Here is an 18,505-nt window from a genome sequence, read left to right on the forward strand (position 1 = left end):
CTGGTTTGTAGTAAATCCATTGCCACTCGATCCTGCTTTGATCGCGTGACTACTCTCTCATTCCTGTGTGGAATAGTATCACCTTGCCAGAGTCTCTCTACATTCTGGTATAGTTCTTTCATTTGAGGAGTGATAGAGATATGTAAACATTGCTGAGGATGGGCTGTTGCTGCAGAAAGCATGCTGGGCCTTGTAATGTCCAACCTAATCTAGTTCTGTTCGCTGCTGGACCTCCAGGGGGCCCAAGGTGTACAGGCTCAATAGGTGTTATAAGCTGTGCTTCTATTAAAAAGAGGGGTTGTACTTTATCAATGGGTTGTAAAGGAATGTCCTTTAGGTGTTTGTATCTCTGCTGGAGTGTGGCAATGGGATAAGAGTGCTCAGAGGTAAAGGCATTCTGGATCCAGTAACTCTGTTGGGGCTGCGATTTAGAGCGGACTCTAATGGAAACTGCTGCCCCACTGAGTTTCTTGATATCTTGTCGAATAGTTCTTAATGTTAAATCTTCCTACTGTCCCTGTTGCTCTAGTTTCTTAACTGCAGCTGGGAGTAGCATAGTCCTTTTGGATCCGTCATCGAGTACTGCATAAGTGTTCATGGCTTGATTGCTGTTGTAATACAACAAGGATCACTTTCAGCAGAACACGCTTGGAACCTTCTGGCCTGTCTAGATTTTGTTGATAGAACTCACTAGACAGGTCGGCCATTAACCTCATGAAGGATTTGAAGATGTTTCCCACTGCACAGACGACAGGGCTTCTTTAGGGTACAAACTTCCACATCGTCCACATTTCCAACAACGCTTGATGTTTTTGATCCATTTGCTCATCTGCTCTGTACCAAACGCCTGGAAAGTGGTACACTGGCTTAAGTAATGTTCGGAACACAGAACTCTGTTCTGTTGATATCCCTGTGCTGGCTTGGGCTGATGTTAGGGCGTCGGCACCGGAGTAGCTGCTCATGGGGTTTGGTCAGCTACATGCAGGACAGAAGCGAGTCTGGGATTTGCTACCGGGCTAGGTCTTAGTTGTCTTGGAGATCTTATGTCTGTTCGCTTTCCCCTGATTTTAGTTCTCATAGTCTTGACACCGGGATTCAAGCTTGAGCCACTCCTGCAGAATGTAGGAATTCTGAAGAGGCAGATGTCGTTTGAATGAGGCACGTAAATCTGAGGGTAATTTGGTGAGTAAATGCATTTTTTTTCACTGTAAAATCGATTTCTTTGTTGCTATATTTGTATTAATACATTTTCTGTTTTCCTACAGTTAGCATTTTCTTTCAGTTCGAGCTTGAAGACAATCGTTTCTACCGTCAATCGTGAAAGATTGATTTAGCATCATTAACTACTTTGCAAATTTTTGAAACTCTTAAAAACAGTAGATCATTTTACTGTTTTTAGGCTTCAGGAAAAGACCAATGCAGAATGAAAGCTTCAATGTAGGGGAAGAATTCACTCAGACACCAGGGAACAGAAAAAGTTCTTTCGATCTCTTCCATTTAATTGAATATTCATCCATAAACATAGGGAATGAGTGTCTAGGGAGTTTGGGATGGTTTTCTTCGGTTTTATTAGAACATACTATTATGAAATCGTTAAGAAAGAAAGACCTATAATCATTAATACAGTGAAACTTTCTGTAAGCATACTCACTGAGTTTGCTTTTGTCTATTTATGTCAGCTAGATATGATAGGTACTGATATCAGGGACTTACAATTTGTTTGTAAGGTGACTAAAACCAATTGCACTATTCTGTCTATTTTGTTAAGTATAACAGGAAGCCATTGCAACAAAATTACTTACTTCGTTGTTTTATGTCTAATAGAAGAATGTTTTTTGTAAAGTTGTTTTTCAGGGCTTGACCCTGTGTTTGCTGTTCCTTGGAGCTAAATCTGTTTGTTTGTGTGTGGGGGTCTGAGTGTAAAGATCTCCATCTACTGAAAAGCTTCGCCGTGTACCAATTTTCGTGGTTTGTTGATCTTTGTATGTTTTTAGGTTTTTTCATATAATAGAGAATACATATAATAGAGAGTGCGATTTTTTTAAATAATATTTTTTTTGGGGGGGACACCCCCCCCCAGGGGATTTAGGCCCATGGCTAGATATGAAAGGTACTGATATCAGGAACTAACTCACTGTTACACATCACTTAATGTTTAAAAATACAAGCATGACTTGGCAAACATTTGATGGTAAAATACTGCTTTACAGTACAAAAATATCCACTTTAAGGCAACTTATTGAGTCTTATCCAGTTGTATTATTTTTTAAGTACTCAGAAACATTGTATTTTTGGACACCTATTGTGATATATATATGCATATAATATCAAAATTCTAGTTATTGACTCACTGATTATAGATTTTAGAAATAAATTAGACATAAATAATTGGTAGGAAACTGAAACCAAGTGCACCATTCTGTCTATTTTGTTAAGTAAACATAACAGGAAGTAAGCCATTGCAACAAATTGCCTTACTTCCTTTTTTTTTTATTTTTTTTTTTTTTTACGTCTAACAGAAGAATGTTTTTTTGTAACGTTAAATTGTTTCTCAGGGCTTGACTCTGTGTGCGCTGTTCCTCAAAGCTAAATCTGTTTGTTTGTTTGTTTGTGTGTGTGTGTGTGTGTGTGTGTGTGTGTGTTGGGGGGAGTCTGAGTGTGAATTTCTTGGTTTGTTGAACTTTGACGGTTTTTAGGTTTCTTCTTTGGAATTACCGAGGACAAAATGCTGACCGTATTCGGGTTCTTGCTGATGTTCTATGGTGCTGCTTCAGGTAGGTTTCCTCCAGAAATATGATTTATTAATTCTATATAATACTCTCTAAAGTGCTATAATTCAATAAAAGAAAACAAAGCAATTGCAGTTTTAGTAGGTTAGTACACAATTTTTTCCACGATGGTCTTCCATTATCTTTTTGATATGCAGTTACCTCTAGTTCCCTCCTAGGGCTGGATTAATTCTTATTCTTTTTTATTCTGTTTTTCTTTTATTTATTTATTTTGTTAATAACTTCACATTTTGGCTAATTTGCAAGTAAAAAAAATATTATTACTATTAACAAAATGCTTCATTTTCCTCTGTAGGTTTGCAGTCTGAGGATCGTGTTTTCTGTAGATTTACTGAAAATGATACATGCTATGTAGCTCGGGGACAACAAGTTCACCTGGAAATCCCTCCGGTGTATAGGTTTAACCTACTTATTGGAAATCGTGCCATTTTAAGATTTAGAAAAAACACAAACACACCAACACCAAATCCCTCGAGATGGCTGTTTGATAAAGAGACTAATACTATGATACTAAGCAGTGCAGAGTGGAGCGACTCTGGAACATACACTTAAGAAACCGTTGATGCAGGAGGAACTTCAACAGGCAAATATACTCTCCAGATATACATGAAAGGTAGGACCACACACACTCTAATCACATAAATCTTTTACATTTTTAAAATGCAATTTAACTTTATCTAGAAGTAATTTGCATTGTAATAGATGGAATGTTGTCCTTTACTAATGTTTTTTAAAATGTGGTGGGTTTATGTTTCACTTAAACGTATTAAGTGAAGTTGCTTTTATGAATAAATAAAGTTGATATGAAAAACTCAAACTCTCTCTCTTTCAGATTTCAGGGTGTTTGTGTCTTTATGGCTCTTTGAAATGATCATCCTGTTGTCGCTGTTAGTGGGAGCAAATTTATACACCAGAATCTCCAGGAAACAGAGAATAATTATGAGTAAGACTTTAATACTTGTGTACATGAACATGAGTCCTTATTCAACTAAATATGCCTTAAAGTAAAACACATGTAATGTCTAAATGTCTTGTGATTTAAGTGCAGTGATCACCCAAGTGTCATTTTCTCCTACAGATCAGGAAGCTCTTTAGGAAGAAGATTTCATAAGAAGTTGATCTCCTTCATGCCAGCAATTCATCCACCCTGAACCAACAGAAATACAGAAGCTTAAATAAAAGATGGTTAAGAGAGAAAATATTCGTAATTACTCAAGTGCTACTTTTTTCTTTCATTGAAATGTTTTTGAATGTTTTAGTATTTTTCTTTTGTACACATAAATGATTGGCCTGTCAATTGTGCAAAGTGTGTGACTTTGCAGAGGAAAAAGCAAAAGCAAAAAAGCACACCCTCACAATCATCCTCTTACTAATTAATCACCTTTTTCCAATTACACACTCACTAACAGCCACAGTTTAAAAGGACTTAGATTCATTCAGTTTAACAAGCCTGTGTACCACTTGGTGTGCGACACCTGAAATCCCGTTCACATCATGTTCTTTTCTGGGGCTTTTGAGCACTTCTATAATAAAAGTGATGCATTAGTCAGGACATACAACAACTTCATGAATAAAAATGAAGCATTAAGCATAAATATTAACCTCATAACATGACAATAATACTGTCCACCCTGGGATTTTTGTTTCCTTGGGATTTGAAATCAAGGCAAATTACGGACAAGAAAATGCTTAAGTATTAATAGTTCTTGAAAAAACTGTTTTCAAATGTCTTGTAAATGTCCTTTAAGTGTATCTGTGACCAAATCGATTTCTTCTCCTCTTCTAGTCATTGTTGATTAAAAAAAACACTATAAATGCAGTTAGCTACAGATGCGGTTTCAGAGCTCTGGCTAGCGTGCTCTTATTATCAAATCAAAGACGTGAAAATGCTGACATTATCGTATGCCTGCTGGATGGCAGATTTCTTTGACCCAGGCAAAACATGATGATTGAAATATGATTGGATAGAAACTCTAACATATATATATATACACTCCTGGAAGCAGCACAACCAGGAGAAAAGCTATGGAATGAAGAGATTAGACTATTGGGAATAACTAAATCACTGCTAGATCCTAAGTGTCTGAGGGAGCAACACCGATACGGTCTTTTCTCCCTGTAGCTATTAGACTTTACTGTAGAAACAAACACCGTAATACACATTGTTAATACTGATTTAAAACTGTGCAATAACAACAATTTAATCTGTGCAATGACCGTGCAATTTGTTTGTTTGATAGTGTACCTACTTCTTAGCCTCTAACTACTATTTACTTTTTCTTAGTCTCAGTGTTTTCTACATTGGATACCTTGGATAAAAGTTTGGAAATTGGGGTTGTTGAGAGAAGTTTACACAACAGCTAATTGCGGTTGCGAAACTCATAACAGAAATGGCTATTTATAACAGCGTATCCCCAGCGTTATGTCCACCCCCTCCTCGTTCAGTTATAAGTTCGGGAAATTTGTGGTTATCAATGTTTCTTTGGTACTTCCTTTACACTCAGATGTAAAATGAGCTTGCTATTATAGTTGCTGGTCGCTCATGAGCGACATCTCAAGCTAGTAGATAGTAAAGACGGTTCTCTGAAAAAGAAAAATGAGAATACACGTCAGCTTTGGGATACTTGAGATTTTCCTTGGAGCCACCATGGGTAGGTTTGGTCTTCTCAAGATGCCATTATTAATATTTATAATTATATACATTATTTATTGCACATACTGTGCCTGTCAACAAATTAGGAAACACCTAGTCCTTTGTGGCTTTTGAGAGACACGTGCATGTTCCTTTTGTTTCTATGCAACAAACTAGGTCATGGTCTGGTATTTAAATTCAAATTGAAATAAAATAAAGTATAAAATATAAGTATATTAAAATTATAAGTATAGCTAAAAAGTATGAAAATAATGTTAGGAGCAATATATATGTATATATAATATATACACACACACTAGAAAATACACTGAACAAAATTATAAAAGCTGGTGCGGGCTGGTGTGGTTACACGTGGTCTGCAGTTGTGAGGCTGGTTGGACATACTGCCAAATTCTCTGAAACGCCGTTGGAGACGGCTTATGTTAGAGAAATTAACATTCAATTCAACCGCTCTGCTGGACATTCCTACAGTGAGCATGCCAATTGTACGCTGACTCAAAATGTGACATCTGTGGCATCGTGCTGTGTGATAAAACCACATTTTAGAGTGGTCTTTTATTGTGGCCAACCTAAAGCACATCTGTACAATAATCATACTGTCTAATCAGCATTTTGATATGACACACCTGTGACGTGGGTGGATTATCTTGGCAAAGGAGAAGTGCTCACTAACACAGACAGACTTGTGAACAATATTTGAGAGAAATAGGCCTTTTGTGTATATAGAAAAAGTCTTAGATCTTTGAGTTTAGCTCATGAAAAATGATATTTATATCTATATATACACACAAATTGCACAGAAGGGGCTGGATGACAGATATTGACAGAATAACAAATAAAAAAAAAATGTGTGTAATTTGTCCTTAGAGTATCCATGTGCTAGTATTTGGTTCCATAAAGTGACCCTGTGCTTTGCCAATCCCAAGTTAAAGTGACTGTGTTAAAGTGGTATGAAAATTTACTTTGACCAAACAAATCTATAAATGTACAGATGTTCCACTTTATTTGCATAAAAAAAAATACTTCCTTTTACAGCTTTACACACTCCTGGCATCCGGACAGTTTGTTTCTCCAAAAATTCAGCTGAAATGCTTTGCCATGCCTCTTATTAAACATGTTTAATTTTAACTTGTTTTTTACTAGTCAGAGATTTCGTTCTAACCTAGTGATCCAGTTCATCCCAGAGCAGTTCAATAGGATTTAGGTGCAATGACTGGGTAGGCAGTTCCATCATAGATAACAGTCGACTGTTACAGAGCTTGGAGGTATATTTCGGTCATTTTCTTGTCGTATGGTGACGTTGATTCAATGAGCCGTAGTCCAGACGGAATTGCATGGTGCTGAAGTATGGAATAGTAGTCATGTTGGTGTTTTCCTGGTTTTGCCAAGCTAGCTATTTCGCTTCATGCTTTGCTTCTAAGCATTGGTGATAATATAAGAAAAGGTAAAACCATACGTTTGCTGTTTGCCTGTTTCTGGGACACGGTGTGAGGAGTTTTCAGACATTACAGATGAGGCTGGTAATGTTTTTGATTATGCAGACATGAAAACAAGCCTTTGGTTTTAGAGATAGATACAAGCTATCGAGCCATGGCGTAGAAGCAGGACAGTGAGCAGTGTCCCATTACCTTGTAAGGATTTGCGGACAGAGCAAATAATTATATATGGTGGTTGTGGCTTTGATTGGAGTTGATTGGACAGGAGTGTCTATCTGTAGGGGATAAGTTGAAGGGTTTTTTTTTTTTTAATTGCCACCTGTACACAGGCCTCAAGAGTAGGTCCTTCCCTACATGTAGAATTGTGCCAACAAACAACAGTTCTTTGTGTGGCCATGACCACATGCACCCAGGAAGAGGAGGTAGGGCAAGTGAAAGCTTGTCCTTCTCATATGCAGTACCTGTGCTTGGCTGGTAATCATAGATGTTTGTATTTTGTATAAGGTAAGTGCTGTAATTAAATTTTATAAGTCCTAAAATTGATTATGTACACTTTTTTTTATGGTTATGTTTCTTGTCAGATTCATTCAATTTATTTGAGAGGTTTTTGCTGAAATTGTAGTGTTTGTGGGTTGTGTTTTTTTTCCTCTCCGAGGTGCTTTGTGAAGCAAAGCCAAAACACGCAGCAGTTTGGCTGCTTTTCTTCAAAATCCTTGGAGTGGGACCGACTTTTTTGAATGTGAATGAATTATGCTCATGCTATTGATTTTTGCTTTGTGTTAAATGCATGTTTTCCAATGTAAAATCGATTTCTTTTCCTATAACTAAAATTTTTTTTTAGTTCGAGCTTGAAAACGATCTTTTCTACTGTCGACTGTAAAAGAGTGATTTATCATTATTAACTACTTTGCACAATTAACTCACTTAGACACCAGGGAACAGAGAAAGTTTTTTCTTTTATACTTCATTGAATATTCATCCATACACATAGGGAATGAGTGTCTGGGGCTGAGTTTGGAGTGGTTTTCTTCGGTTTTATTAGAAAAGCAAACATACCATTGTGAAATCTTTAAGAAAGAAATAACTATAATCATTGATTCAGTGAAACTTTCTATAAGCATACTCACTGAGTTTGCTTTTTTCTATTTATGTCAGCTAGATATGATAGGTACTGATATCAGAAACTAACTTGTCTCACTGTTACACAACAATTAATGTTTAAAAATGCAATCATCCAGTTATATTATTTTTTAAGTACTCAGAAACATTGTATTTTTTTACACATATGTTGATATATATGTATATGATATAATATACAAAATCTTATGTTGTTGACTCACTTATTATAGATTTTAGAAATAAATTTGACCTCAAATTACAATTTGTTTGGAAGGAAACTGAAACCAGTTGCACTATTCTGTCTATTTTGTTAAGTAAACATAACAGGAAGTAAGCCATTGTAACAAATTGCCTTACTTCCGTTTTTTTATGTCTAACAGAAGAATGTTTTTTTGTAACGTTAAATTGTTTCTCAGGGCTTGACTCTGTGTGCGCTGTTCCTCAAAGCTAAATCTGTTTGTGTGTGTGTGTGTGTACGTGTGTGGGTCTTAGTGTGAAGATCTCTATCTCCTGAAAGCTTCACCGCCATGTACTTTTTTTCTTGGTTTGTTGAAGGTTTTTAAAAATTTTTTTATTTGGAATTACCGAGGACAAAATGCTGACCGTATTCGGGTTCTTGCTGATGTTCTATGGTGCTGCTTCAGGTAGGTTTCCTCCAGAAATATGATTTATTAAATTTATATAATACTCTCTAAAGTGCTATAATTCAATAAAAGAAAACAAAGCAATTGCAGTTTTAGTAGGTTAGTACACAATTTTTTCCACGATGGTCTTCCATGATCTTTTTGATATGCAGTTACCTCTAGTTCCCTCCTAGGACTGGATTATTTTTTTTTTTTTTTTTTTTTTCTGTTTTTCTTTTATTTATTTATTTTGTTATTAACTTCACATTTTGGCTAATTTGCAATATTATTACTATTAACAAAATGCTTCATTTTCCTCTGTAGGTTTGCAGTCTGAGGATCGTGTTTTCTGTAGATTTACTGAAAATGATACATGCTATGTAGCTTGGGGACAACAAGTTCACCTGGAAATCCCTCCGGTGTATAGGTTTAACCTACTCATTGGAAATCGTGCCATTTTAAGATTTAGAAAAAACACAAACACAAACACACCAACACCAAATCCCTCGAGATGGCTGTTTGATAAAGAGATTAATACTATGATACTAAGCAGTGCAGAGTGGAGCGACTCTGGAACATACACTTTAGAAACCTTTGATACAGGAGGAACTTCAACAGGCAAATATACTCTCCAGATATACATGAAAGGTAGGACCACACAAACTCTAATCACATAAATCTTTTACATTTTTAAAATGCAATTTAACTTTATCTGTTTGTTTGAATTTGTATTGGATCATACGCTAGTTCCAGCTGTCATAGTCACAGGGACATGTATGGTAGATGCTCAATACAATCTAAAAAAAGTTAAAAACTGTCAGCTTTATTTTAATTAAAAAATTAGTAATTATTAGAGACATATAAAACAAAGCATGGTGAGGATGTATGTAGCTGCTTTTGTGAATTGTTTTGCAGATCATTAAATGTGATTATAGATAAATAAAAAAATGTGAATCAAATCCCTTAAGGTGGTAACAATCACTTTCCAATTGTTGATTATTTTCCTATAACTGCATGCTACAGTAGTTATGTCTAAATACATGTGGCTTATATGCTTGTATACTCATTAGGTTTTTATTTCTCTTTTTCTATTGATTTATTATTAATTGAAACAAGCAATATTGTGGCATATGGGGCATTGCTGAGCACTGGTTTGTAAATAGAGGCTCAAGACTCTCGTTGTCTTTTTATCCTTTCAGCATCTTACAAAAAGCTGAGAACACTCGTAATGGAAATTACTCACAGGTGTTTTATCTTTTACAATAATTTTTTCTGGTGACACGTTCTATTAAAACTCCACTTGCATGGTGCCACAAATATGCTGAATTTATATTTAGATGTTCAGTGATCCTAGTACATGCTATACAGCCTGATCAGATTATCTGGTAGAAACCATTATACAGTGAAAATATAAATATTCAAGCTTCCAGTCATCAAACATTCAGCCTAAAAACCCAATATGACATACAACCAGGGAAACTAGTGACCTGATCCTCTCTAAAGTATCAACAATGTGTAACATAAACAGAACACATATTGAATAAAAAAAAGAAAAACACCAAAAATGTAATCTGCTGTAACAACAATTTCATTGATCTTTGTCCATGTCCTGGTGAGTCATTATGCATGTGATGCAAGCACAATGTCTGCTTAGCTTCAGCAGGAAATCTTATTTGAACTCACCACTTCTCTTAAAAATTAATAATTTTATTAGTATATAATATACACAATATAAACTATATATATATATATATATATATATATATATATATATATATATATATATATATATATATATATATATATAAAATTTGTGGTTTGACAGTACACAAAATGCGTTACGACGCAGCGTCTCGTTCCCTCTGGGAACTAGGGTTACGTTCGTAACCTAGAGATGTTTCGCTCCATACTTCGAATTTTAAGTCAAGGTTCAGTTCAATTTTGGTACAGTTAATGGAAGGAAATGCAAAACATTCTTTTTTTTTTTTGTGACATTAAAGTGCAATTAACCACAGTGACAATGCAAAGAAAGTGCGAGGTGGAAACTAAACTAACTTGCGATCTGCCACTTAAAATTTTCGTGAGAGAACTTACATTGTAAATATGTTTTACACAAAAAAATGATTTCATTTGGTACACGTGTACCAAAAGCCCTGTACTGAAACAGTATATTATATATACAAAGGCAACCTTGTGGTTGATATAAAGGTCAGACATAAGAGAGAATAATGTGTTAGTGAATCAGAGAGGAACTACTGTGTAGTAATCCTTTGTCAACATAATAATCTTATTTTGGTATGCTCCGATAATTTTTTGTAATCACTGGCGTTAATTATTTTTTTTAATATAAAAATTTGAATTTCTCATTACTCCATTAAAGCTAACTTTTCTTGCATGACAAAAAATGAATGTTTTCTGTTTTACAACCCTGTTTTCCTGTAGATTTAACTCTGGTTATCCTGAGCTCGGTTTGTGCGAGTCTCATTGTACTAGCAGTCTTAGTGTTCTTTGTGTACAAGAAGAGACATCGCCTGAGAAACAAACAAGGTCAGAAGGTTACGTTTTTATTGTTTTAACTTTTTGAATAAGGGAAGATTAATGAATTCATGTACTCTAATTGGCCTGTTTTTTACTAGAAACACCTGCACTATCATGTAGCTAATCAATCTGCTAGTCATGTAGCAGATATAATCATCCAAAAACAGGACAATAAAGGAGTTTTAGATAATGTTCAGACATCACAATGGGTGGAAAAATTGTGATCCTAGTAACCATCGCATAATTGCTGGTGCTAGGCTGAAGATTTAAAAAACTGCTGATCTGGGGTTTTTAAACCCAGCAGTCAACATAAAGTGCATTTATTAAAGCATTGTTCTTTGCCAAATGATTGGCTACAGCAGGTGTACAGGTGATTCTATTAAAGTGGTCAGTGAGTGGTGTTCATAAGTAGTTGGTTTATAGATTTTTTGTAACTCTTTGGAGTTTAATATAAGATAAGATGTGTATGTGTGTGTGTGTGTGTGTGTGTGTGTGTGTGTGTGTGTGTGTGTGTGTGTGTGTGTGTGTGTGTGTGTGTGTGTGTTTTGGTAATAGAGCCTACTCAGAAAGGCAAGGACATTTACACACAGGTCATACATTTACCCCCGAAAAGGACAGAGACAAACCCAAGTGAAGGTAAGACTTTGTTACTTACACACTTTATTGACATATGCATTGGATTAATCCAAATAAAATTTCATGCTCCTGCCTCCAAAGACCTTCTACACAATTGTGTGCCTCCAACTTTATGATAACAGTTTGATCCACGTATGGCTGGAAAAGTTGGGATATAGTGTATATGAGGCACTTAGACCCTTTTTTATATTTTCAACTGAAACCCTGCTTAATGCTGTGCACAAGCAAAAAAGAGATCATCGTTGATTTCTTGTGTTGTTTTGTGGTCCAGCCCAAGCTCCGAACAAGGACGTGAAGAACACTTATCCCAGCCAGAGGAACCAGGAGAAGAGAGAGGAGGAAGTGCCCTACACCGAACTGATGTTTAACACTCCTTCAGAAGAAAAAAACGAGATTTCCAATGAGCAAGACAAGTGTGTGTACTCACAGATCCAATATGGTCCATGAGGGATACAATCTCTGTTTCATTTATCAGTATTGTTGATGTACTTATGCTTTTTTTCTATCCATTACTTTTTGTTTTTTTTGCAAGATCATTCTGATAGAGGAAGAAGCAGTTAGGGACGTTCCACCCATACACTCAGATCTCTTGCAACACAGCATTTTACTGACTGGTAAATGATTACAGTACCCGATTATGCAATTACTGAATTATTTTAAGGCTACAAAGTGGCCCAGAGGTTAGTCTTGTTGTCCTGAGCCCAGTTTGTGTGGAGTTGTATATTTGTGTAAGTGTGTGATAAGCAGAGAGACTGATATATACTCCATATCCACCTCAAATTTGATACAGAGTGCTGTATACACATAAAGTGATTACTTAACACGAATGAACGCATTTATAAATTTTTCCTTCTGAAATGTCATTTTGTTGCCACTGAGTCCATTGTATTAACTGGAATGAAGTAACTCGTTTTGTTCACCATGAAACTGTATATAATTTTTTTAATGAAAATGTATTAACCTTTAACCTCATCACTGTTTATAAGTCTGTTTTTTCCATCTTGCCTGTGAATACCTACATACCAACAGGATAATCTTTATTTTCGAATATAATACTTGTGTGAATTAATTATTTTTTTATTTATTTGTGATTGGATCGAAATGGATCCATTTCATCTTTTGGACTTAAATGAGTATTGTTAAGCTGAATCAGAAAGAAAGGAAGCTTGCAAAAGTGAACTTGTGACACAGCTGCTGCTTCCTGGGCAGTTCACAAGGTACTGTTCTGATTATTATTATAATTTTTGACAGAAAATTAACAAAAACATTCTATAATTATATAATTATCTAATATTGTTTAGCCTTAAGTGGATTTTTTTTTTAGCTTCTGGCATTGATTTGGATGTTGCTGGATTCTTTGTGTTTTTAATAATGGCTTAAAGGCTTTAAGAAATCACAGCTTTGTAAAAAAAAAATTACATTTGTACAAATTTTGGAATTTATAACTTTATTATTTTATATCTATTGACATACATATAGCTTATGTATAGCACTATATTTTGAACCTAAATTTCCTTGATTTTTTTTTTTTAAGCAACTAACATGTACATATGAATGAATAATTTTTTACATTAAGTGGCTTGTATTTTCAAAAAGAATTTTATTGTCTTAATGAATTAAACACTTAAAAAACCTATATGTAACTCCGAAAAGCATTTATTGCATCTTCCCTAAATAAGGCAGTGCTATTTTACAGTATTAGCAAAGTCAGTGAAGGAGTCTCATTGGAGGATGGTCTGGGAAATGATAAGATATTAAACATTTTTCTTTGTCATAATACATATTGCAACTTGTGAAGTTAAAGAGCAATTGCAGTGCTTGGTTGTGCAAGAGAAAAAGGTTCATTAGATGATTATCATCATTACAATCATTCCCCACCCGCCGTTTTTTAGGATTAAAATTTTCTTTAATTGTATTTATTACTACTTGCATTAAAATATATATTTCTGAAGTAAATGTAATTTGTTAATTTGTTGCATATTCAATACGTTTATTTATAAAGCACTTAACAATGGACATTATCTCAATGCAGCTTTACAGAGATAAAGTTGTAATAAAAGAATATATAAGTTTGTTTTGTATAATTGTATGTTTATTCCTAATGAATGAGCCAGTGGTGACAGTGGCATGGGAAAACTATCTTTACAAAGAATGTTTGCCCAACAGTGGGCTAACCTTAACCCTAACCCCCATCTTTGCTGAGGTTTGAATACCTGACCTTCCAAACAGCAACCCAAAGTCTGAACCATTTATCTACCACCTCATTCATTTGTGTATACATGTCAAGTAAACTTTTTTTTATGACCGCGTTTTTTTAATGACCTTTTTGTGTTGGACTAAATGATGATTTCATGGTACTGTTTCGGGTTCCCATCCTCTTATTACATGAAATAACTTTATATTTGTATGTGCGTTAATCGTTTCCGAGAAAGAGTCTGACACTTTTATTCATTTGTATTTTATCAGGGGAATTCAGATATTGATAAAGACGTTTTCATCAATGTTCTTGTAATAGACGTGTTCTGCGTCCAATCAGCAATGAGCCTGTAATATTTAATAAGGGTCATTTCTTGAAACAACTGCTTATTCCTGAAGCCAGAAAAGTGTACTGTATTGCTTTTCTAATGACCTCCATATCGAGACTCTGCACCTCAACTGCCGTATGGAAGCAGTACCACACTCCACTTGGACAAAAATCCAGCATGGAAAAGTTACCTGCCATATAAACCATCATGTCAACTGATATTCATAGATGTCTTGGTAAATTTCGCAGAGTGTACGTTTCTATGATTTGTAGCGCAATGACAACAAATGGGACCCGTTAGTTACTCAGAAGCATGGGAAATGGAGACATAACTACTCTTCATAAAAAAAAAAAATTGCATTGAAGTTGTTGATACAAATGCAGAAATGGTCACACTAGAAACTAGATGACACTAAAACAACATATAAAGGAACTAAAGGCTTCTTATGATGTTATGATGCATCTTTACATGTCATTTATGCTTTATGAGAGTCAAAACTGCTTCAATGATGCTTTGGGCTTTTCTGAAAAGCCTGAGAGAATCCAAAAGTGTTTTTATTTTTATTTTTTACAAACATAAAGCTTTTATCTTTCTGGTACACTTCTTAGAACAGTTAAGTCTTGCTGACATTGAGGCACAGGCTATTCTCAGATCACTTGCAGTTCCACCTTCTCTTTGTAGGCTGTTCCACCACTGATGCTTATTTATTTATCTATCATTTTATGTCATTCCTGAACACTATTGGGTAAACAGGGAATTCAGGAGTGGGCTTAGGACACAGCCCTGTGAGGCACCAGTGTTCAGGATGGAGGTGATCTTATCCCTGTTGACAGATTAGGGTTTTAACTTGAGGAAATACATTGCATATGCAAGCCGAAAGTTCTCAATTTAGTAAATAAATTAAAATACAGCACATATTTTTGTTTTCAGACATTCTTCCATTGAAAAGTCTCTTCTTCATGTCTTCAAATGTCTGTTACAAGTATCACTGTCTGACTGGGTTGTTATTGGGTACAATAGATAATGGGACAAATGGCTTTTTGCCAGTCAGAGAAAGAGGAAAAGAGAACGTAAAGCATCCCCCTGATTGCGGGTGATAGACAGATATCTTAAAGTCTGAATGACATCACCAATAATAGAATCACAACTTCACAGGTTTAAAACGGTTCTATTCAGTGTATGGCTAGCCTTTCTTATTGAAAGTATATTAAAAGGTGATAGATATACCTTTGGGTTGGAAAAAAAAAAAAATTATAATAATAATGTGGTTGCATAGAGAAATTACTTGCATTTTGATGGATGTTATACAAACACAGTTTTTGCAGAAACATTCATTGCTAGGGATCCTACTTTTTTTTTTTTCAAGTAACTGAGTTTTTTATCTGAAATTAGCTAAGTGGCTTAGGGAAAAAACTATTGCCTTAAACTAGAAGTATGCATGATGGAACTAAAAAGTTAAAGACAACTGGTGGCCACCATTTAGGTTTGCCTCCCAGAAAAGAAAGCAGTCACCTATCAATTACATATGTGGTAAAGTAATAAATAGTGATATGACATCAGGCATCATAGTGTGTGTCCCGCAGTCTAGCTTTCTTAACTGTGATGGGCATAAAAATTAGTTAGGGAGTTGTGAAATGTTTATAGAGCATGTAAGCGTTGGTCCGTAAATGGCACAGACTTCCTCACTGAAAGTGTTGAGTACTCTCTTATAATATACTTATGAGGCCATGCATATTAACATACTTGACATCAGTCCAAAAGCACATTATGCTCAGCAACAGAGATCTGTTATTGCCTATCGATGAACTAGCCAGAATTTTCTTTTCTTTAATGAACCATATATGAGAAATGAGGCAACGTTCTTCCAGAACCCTGGTGCTACATAAAACAACATAGAGCGACATCAACCAGCATAGAGCTAAATAATCCGAACACAACGCTAAGGATTAAATTAAGTATCCTCGCCACAGAAAGTGCATCGTGTGCAAACAATGCAAGAAAATACAAACAAACAACAGTGTAGGACAGATACACAAAACACAACATAGTGCCAACCAGTAAACCTACTGTATAATATACAGTACAATGTGCAAAGAGAAAGAACAATAAACAAGAGTGTACTTATAAACATGAAAACAGGGAATCTAATCTTTGGCCAATAATCTAATAAGTTTGAGCCTGAAGAGTCAAGAAAAGGTCCACTCCTGCCTTAGAGAACCCATCTTAATTACAACCTTGTCTTTGTTCAGCTCCCTGTCCCGAACTTTAGCTTATGATAAGACCGGAGGTCCAAATGAGAAGATAACATCTGAAGGAGACCCCCCCGTGTGTCTTTCCGGCTAAAGTTAGCTCCTTAGGAAACTTTTCCAAATGATTCATCCTTTTCTAACAGATCATACAAAAACAATTTTCATTGTCTAAAGGAACACCAACTGCAAATATTATACTTTAAAAAACCAGAAGCATCTATTAGCATTTGCTATACTTATAACTTATAATTAGGGTCCAACTAACAACTGAGAATGACCACAGGTTCATCAAAATTTCCTCTTCAAGTCCCTCACCTCCTTCATACTGTATCACAATGCATGAGATATGATTTGTGGTGGCCACCTAGATAATATCCCTATTATACTTAAGTTAAATGCAACCTAAAGCTGGATGAATAGTTGCTGTTGAAAATGTGGATGTTCTTATTTACCCCTTTGAGCTGTAATGCAAATTGAATTCAATAAATTTTTTTTTACTTTTTTTCAACAATAGACAATGTCCCAAAGCAGCTTTACAAAATTAAATAGATTACAAACATAAATATTACATTCATAAATTATCCCCTTTACATTTACCCCTATGAGTGAGCCAGTGGTGATAGTGGCAAGGAAAAATTATCTGAGATGGTATGAGGAAGAAACCTTAGAAGGAACCTTGTGATCCTCAAAAGGGAACACATCCTCTTTTGGGTGACACTGACTTTCCATTCACTACAGTTCCATCATTGTTGTGGTAATGAACTGTTCTCTGATGAATGCTTAAATGTAAAGACTAATGTGTTCGTGGAAATTGTAGTCTTAAGCCATTGTAGCAGTTTGTTTCTATTAATTACAGTACAAATCCATCTTCATCGTTCTTGAGTTTAACCCTAACCTAGAACCTCATGGATTTAGACTTAAGAAGGTTCAGTTTCACCACCTTCACGTGGTCTCCAGTTGAAAAGAAGAGACAAAAGATGAGATTGATGTGTTACTGTGTGACCCATGTAACGTTTTTTTGCGACATGAAAAAAAAAAATCATTCAGTTAAATTAAACTCAAATTAAGTGTTTGTTAAAGAATTGGGTGATGAGTCTACGAGATGAAAACCAAGAAATAGTCATTTTAGGTATCTATTTGATATTATGATAAATAGTAATATAATTATATCAGACATCATGGATTTTTATTACGGCACAGCTTTTGTGACAGTGATTTAACCAAAATGGCCAGACAGCTGTGAGATGTTTATAGAACAAGAAGCATGAGGGAAACAAAACATATCTCCTCAGAGATAACAGTTAAACCACTATGGTGCAGACTTCCCCATTAAAAGTGCTGCATTTTTACTTAGAAACTTCGGCAGCTAGGTGATCCCGCACTTAAAGTTGGTCTAGATGATTAGTCCCCCTACATCCCAACACACCTTAAAGCAAATCTAATTTTTTTCATTGGAAACCATATTTATATTTTAAATTCCAAGAATGAAGTCATTTTAGAATGCAATTGCTGCTGTCTGGCAAGAAGTACAGCAGCTGGAAGGAAGAAGAACAGCAACTGCTGAGCACATTCACAGCCATTATATGTATTTATATGGAATTTAATGTAAAAGGATCACCAGCCAAGCTATTATGACTTTATTTTAAGACATTTTCTGAATGCCCAGTGATTTGAAAGTGGGGTGTATGAAGCACAGCTTTGTGATTTTTTTAAACTAGGATTTTCAACTATTTTTTCCAGTTATAACTAGATAAGTGGTTGAAAAAAACATCCTAAGGAACTTTCTGACAGAAAGTGCTGATTTCTCATTTACAAACAAATGGAACTACGTGATGCACTTTTGACATCAATAAATCAACTTTGTTTTTACATCAGTATAAAAACACATTACTTTCATCAACAGATAGCTGTTTTGTATCCAAATATATGGATAAACT

General features: G+C 35.2%; 2 protein-coding genes across 4 annotated transcripts in view; one reads left to right on the plus strand and one right to left on the minus strand.

Annotated features, from left to right (window-relative positions):
- The window catches only part of srp72 (signal recognition particle 72), a 36,398-nt gene that overhangs the window by 9,939 nt on the left and 7,954 nt on the right, over positions 1–18,505 (minus strand). The window lies entirely within an intron of this gene.
- Positions 2,522–13,868, plus strand: LOC310740050 (uncharacterized protein). 3 transcript variants are annotated; one of them, XM_083566456.1, is made up of 6 exons: positions 2,522–2,628; positions 8,497–8,641; positions 8,945–9,268; positions 11,063–11,167; positions 11,714–11,794; positions 12,066–13,868. In XM_083566456.1, exons 2-6 carry the CDS (start codon positions 8,593–8,595, stop codon positions 12,239–12,241), a joined length of 735 nt encoding a protein of 244 aa, XP_083422582.1. In that variant the 5' UTR covers positions 2,522–2,628; positions 8,497–8,592; the 3' UTR covers positions 12,242–13,868. The 3 variants fall into 3 exon arrangements, with proteins under 3 accessions (XP_083422582.1, XP_083422583.1, XP_083422581.1); XM_083566457.1 differs by lacking the exon at positions 2,522–2,628 and having other exon boundaries at positions 8,256–8,641; positions 11,714–11,788; XM_083566455.1 differs by lacking the exon at positions 2,522–2,628 and having other exon boundaries at positions 8,261–8,641.

The sequence above is a fragment of the Silurus aristotelis genome (genome assembly GCF_946808225.1).
Source record: "Silurus aristotelis genome assembly, chromosome: 17".
Lineage (NCBI taxonomy): Eukaryota > Metazoa > Chordata > Actinopteri > Siluriformes > Siluridae > Silurus > Silurus aristotelis.

What these genes read in the sequence shown, in the direction of transcription:
- LOC310740050 (XM_083566456.1), top strand. Translation starts at nt 8,593, where the DNA reads ATGCTGACCGTATTCGGGTTCTTGCTGATGTTCTATGGTGCTGCTTCA. An exon ending in GTTCTATGGTGCTGCTTCAG is followed by an intron (nt 8,642 to 8,944) that starts GTAGGTTTCCTC and finishes TTTCCTCTGTAG; the next exon opens with GTTTGCAGTCTGAGGATCGT. An exon ending in AGAGACAAACCCAAGTGAAG is followed by an intron (nt 11,795 to 12,065) that starts GTAAGACTTTGT and finishes TTTGTGGTCCAG; the next exon opens with CCCAAGCTCCGAACAAGGAC.